At 38.0% G+C, this 3,501-nt stretch overlaps 1 protein-coding gene across 1 annotated transcript in view; it reads left to right on the top strand.

Moving 5' to 3' along the window:
- Nucleotides 1–3,501, top strand: part of LOC106471714 (D-2-hydroxyglutarate dehydrogenase, mitochondrial-like) — a 73,150-nt gene that overhangs the window by 31,491 nt on the left and 38,158 nt on the right. The window contains 1 exon segment of the mRNA XM_013932333.2: nt 2,749–2,942. Coding sequence (XP_013787787.1) covers nt 2,749–2,942 — 194 coding nt within the window.

Genomic DNA, 3,501 nt, shown 5'->3' with positions numbered 1-3,501 from the left:
CACATGGGATTTGTCTGTTCCCTTGAGTAACATATAGAATTTTCCTATATAATAGCTAATTTTCTCTCTCATTCTTATTGGTTTTCTATTTCACCCTCTGTCAGTGTAAATGGCTGTCTACTGCCATTGACCCCTTCACCACTCTCTTTTGCCTGGTCTTCATACTTTTCTACATCTTACTTCCTTTTTTACCAGGCATTTCATCAGAATCCATTCTGTTTTGACCATTGCAGGTTACTGTGCAGTATTGTCTATAGCCTTCTGCTTCCTTCCTTTTCTGTTCTCATGGACTGCTTCAAGGCCTTTCTCTTGTTCTCATGGGTCTCTTCAAGGCCTTTCTTTTGTTCATTGAACTTATCATCCAGACCCTTTTCCTGACTGGGGCCTTGTGTGTTCCTTGCATCATTTGTTCTTTAAGGCATATTTTTCCTTCTTCTTGATTGTGGTCATTGTCATTCAGAAATTTACACTATAGATGCTTCCATTACTCTATCATAGAGACATGTTAATGTTGTTTCTAGACTGCGCCTTTCCTCCAAAGACTTGGGCTGCCTGGGAAGGCAATTGGATGTTTTCTTATATCTCTCTCCCCTCTATTTCCTCTTTGTACAATTGTTCTGATCCATTGTTAACTTGCTTTTTGTAAAAATTGCCATCACATATTTTTATCATGGAATACCACTTCTTGGGACTTGTCCCCTTACACTTTCAACTTATTGAGTTTGCCAGCTCATCCATCTTGCTTATTTTTCTTTGGATGAGTCTGACCATGTGCTCTTTCATGTTTCCTCCCTACCAGTCTCTCTTGCCTCTTTCTGTTGCCTGCCTTTGGAGGATATCTTGTAGGCTGGTATGTGGATTACACCAAATACTTTCATCTCCTGTTACTTACATAACTGGTGGTTTCATTTGCCTGTGGTTTTTTGCCTCCCTCCTATTGCCATCTTTTAGTTTACCCTAAGGTTCTGATGTGGTGACTTTTATCTGTAATGTTTTCAGTCATCTCCATGTCATTCGTACATTTCATAGCACCTCCATGTGTGTGTATCATTATTTTTGTGCACATTTCAACACATTGCATAATGATAATAAAAACAACATTGAATGCTGCCAAATTGCTGATGTTGTCTCACAGGAAATATTTACCTGTAATCCATATTGAGTCGAGGTGAATGGAAAATGTTAAAGCCATTCACCCCTTCTCACTGCCCACCAGTAAGATGAAGTTTTCTGCAAGACTTCTTTGGCAATACATTTGTACAATTGACAAGACAATTTTTGCACCTTTTACAAAAAACAAATGAAAACAAAACCAGACAGCCCCAGTTGTGGTCCTGCACTCACATCTGAACCACTCTTGCTGTCTTTAGTCTTAAAACCCCATTGCACTCTCTCTCTCTTGGTGGAAACATAAATCCAGATAATCGTGTGTGATGACAATAATCCATGCACATTCTTTGGTGTTATCTCCTACTCTTCTAGTGGAGCACAGGAGAACCCTTACTTTGCCAGTCCAGAGATGCTGAGGATATTGCTGTGGAAAGTTTTCTTTATTAGTGGTGCCTAGGACCTCAGTAAAAAAACAACTTGGGCCCATTCCTCATTTGAGATGTCTGGTTGGGTTGTTCCTGAGAAGTGTAATACAGGACATCCCAATACAGTATCTCCCAAGCAGTTCCCAGTGGATATGTCCAGTAGGATGTGACTTAGATTTGCCTTGGGATGCAGGTGAGGGCTCCTACTCCCTCCACCTGTCATTACAGTATCTATCTCATATAAGTATTTCTTCAAAATGGAACAGCCTAAAACCCTAGCCACACTATACATTCTAATGTTCTGCCCACCTTGGTTACACATTACCATTGTCACTGGATTTTCCAGATATCCTTTGCTCTAATGAAAATATTAAATAAATCAATAAATAAGAGATTGGGTGAAAAGTATTCCCTGCTTGAGAAGGATGGAGTCTCCCACTAGATGCTGCTCGACTAGGTGATCCACGGCCTCATGGAAGTCACGCCCCATGGATTTTCTGTTGCTATTTCAGAAAGGAGCTCATCTTTTTACTTTGTATACACTGGCATTTCCACCATCTTCAATGTGGGATTCTAGCTCCTAGTGGTGCAGAGCCATAAGTAACACTTATGAAAATGTATTTCAGATAGATACTTACCTCTCTTCACTACCTCCCCACTTTTTGGTGCATTTTTGTTTGCCTCATCAAGAATGAGTCTATGATCATGTGCCAGTGTTCACAAGGATTACTGTGCATGGAGGGTATGTTACCCTTGTATTGGAGATTTTCAGCATTATCACAATTGTGTCATAAGCTGGTACAATACACATAGGTGTTTGTAGGGGGTGGGAATTTATTTAGGGCTTGTGGCATGTGCAAGAAGTTCCATGGCAATTGTAAGAGATATAATAGGTCTTAGTGGTGCAGAGAAATAAATATCTATCGTAAATACATTTTCAGGTAAGAAAAATTTTAACTTGCTAGTTTTAAAGTGATTTGGTTTATTAAAATACTAGTTCTGAGGCTTTCATTACTGTAAGCAATTATAAATTTGTTCAGACTTTATCCTTTTCAAAGTTAGCAATCTGGAAGCCTTTAGAATTAATATACTTTTTTTAAGGTGTGTAATATTTTGACATGTTTTTTTCTATATTCAACTTATTTCAGTACATCAGTATTAAAAGAGAAATTAGAGGGTATGCAATTTCAAAACTATATTTTTCCTTCACTAGGATCTTTAGAGTGCCAGGCTGGATGTGTACTTGAAAACTTGGAGACATATGCAAATGAGCGTGGCTTTATGATTCCACTAGATCTTGGAGCCAAAGGTAGCTGTCAGATTGGTGGGAATATTGCCACTAATGCAGGAGGTTTGAGGTTATTGCGGTATGGGTCTTTACATGCAAATGTGCTAGGACTTGAAGTAGTGAGTATTCTATATAAAGTATTATAAATATGTTAGTAGTATGATTTATTGCATTTTTTGCAATTTAGTTTTGTAAATTGCAATGGTAAGCATATTTCTGTAGTTCAGATTTCAGGCAATAAAACCTGTTCTATGAGCATTGAAGTTTTGAACAATGTTAGATTTAAATAATTGGACAATGAGGTGATATTTATTAGAACCCTCTGCTCTTGTTTTATCCTTTATTTCACCATCCTCATACAATTGTTTATCAATACCTTTATAATATATGATGTTACATATTTTCCTGAGCCCCTTTTTTTTTTGTAAAGAAACATAAGAAAAGATAAGGTGCCAGAAAACCATCTGGTCCATTTAGAGCATCCTTCCCTACTGGTGCTGGTTGTGCTGTTATCTTCTTCCTGCTGGTTCATAGCTGGAATCTCATTAATGCTGGCTTTTGGCATGTGTCTTCTTCCTGCACTATTTTAACCCTATCACTATGGGTCATGGGTCAAAGGCCATGTCATCACGTTTTTTGACTTGCATTCAAAATTTGATTGAACTACTATTTTATGCA

Source organism: Limulus polyphemus, unplaced genomic scaffold (assembly GCF_000517525.1).
Source record: "Limulus polyphemus unplaced genomic scaffold, Limulus_polyphemus-2.1.2 Scaffold4807, whole genome shotgun sequence".
Taxonomy (NCBI): Eukaryota; Metazoa; Arthropoda; class Merostomata; order Xiphosura; family Limulidae; genus Limulus; species Limulus polyphemus.
This window is presented reverse-complemented; position numbering and strand designations above follow the sequence as displayed.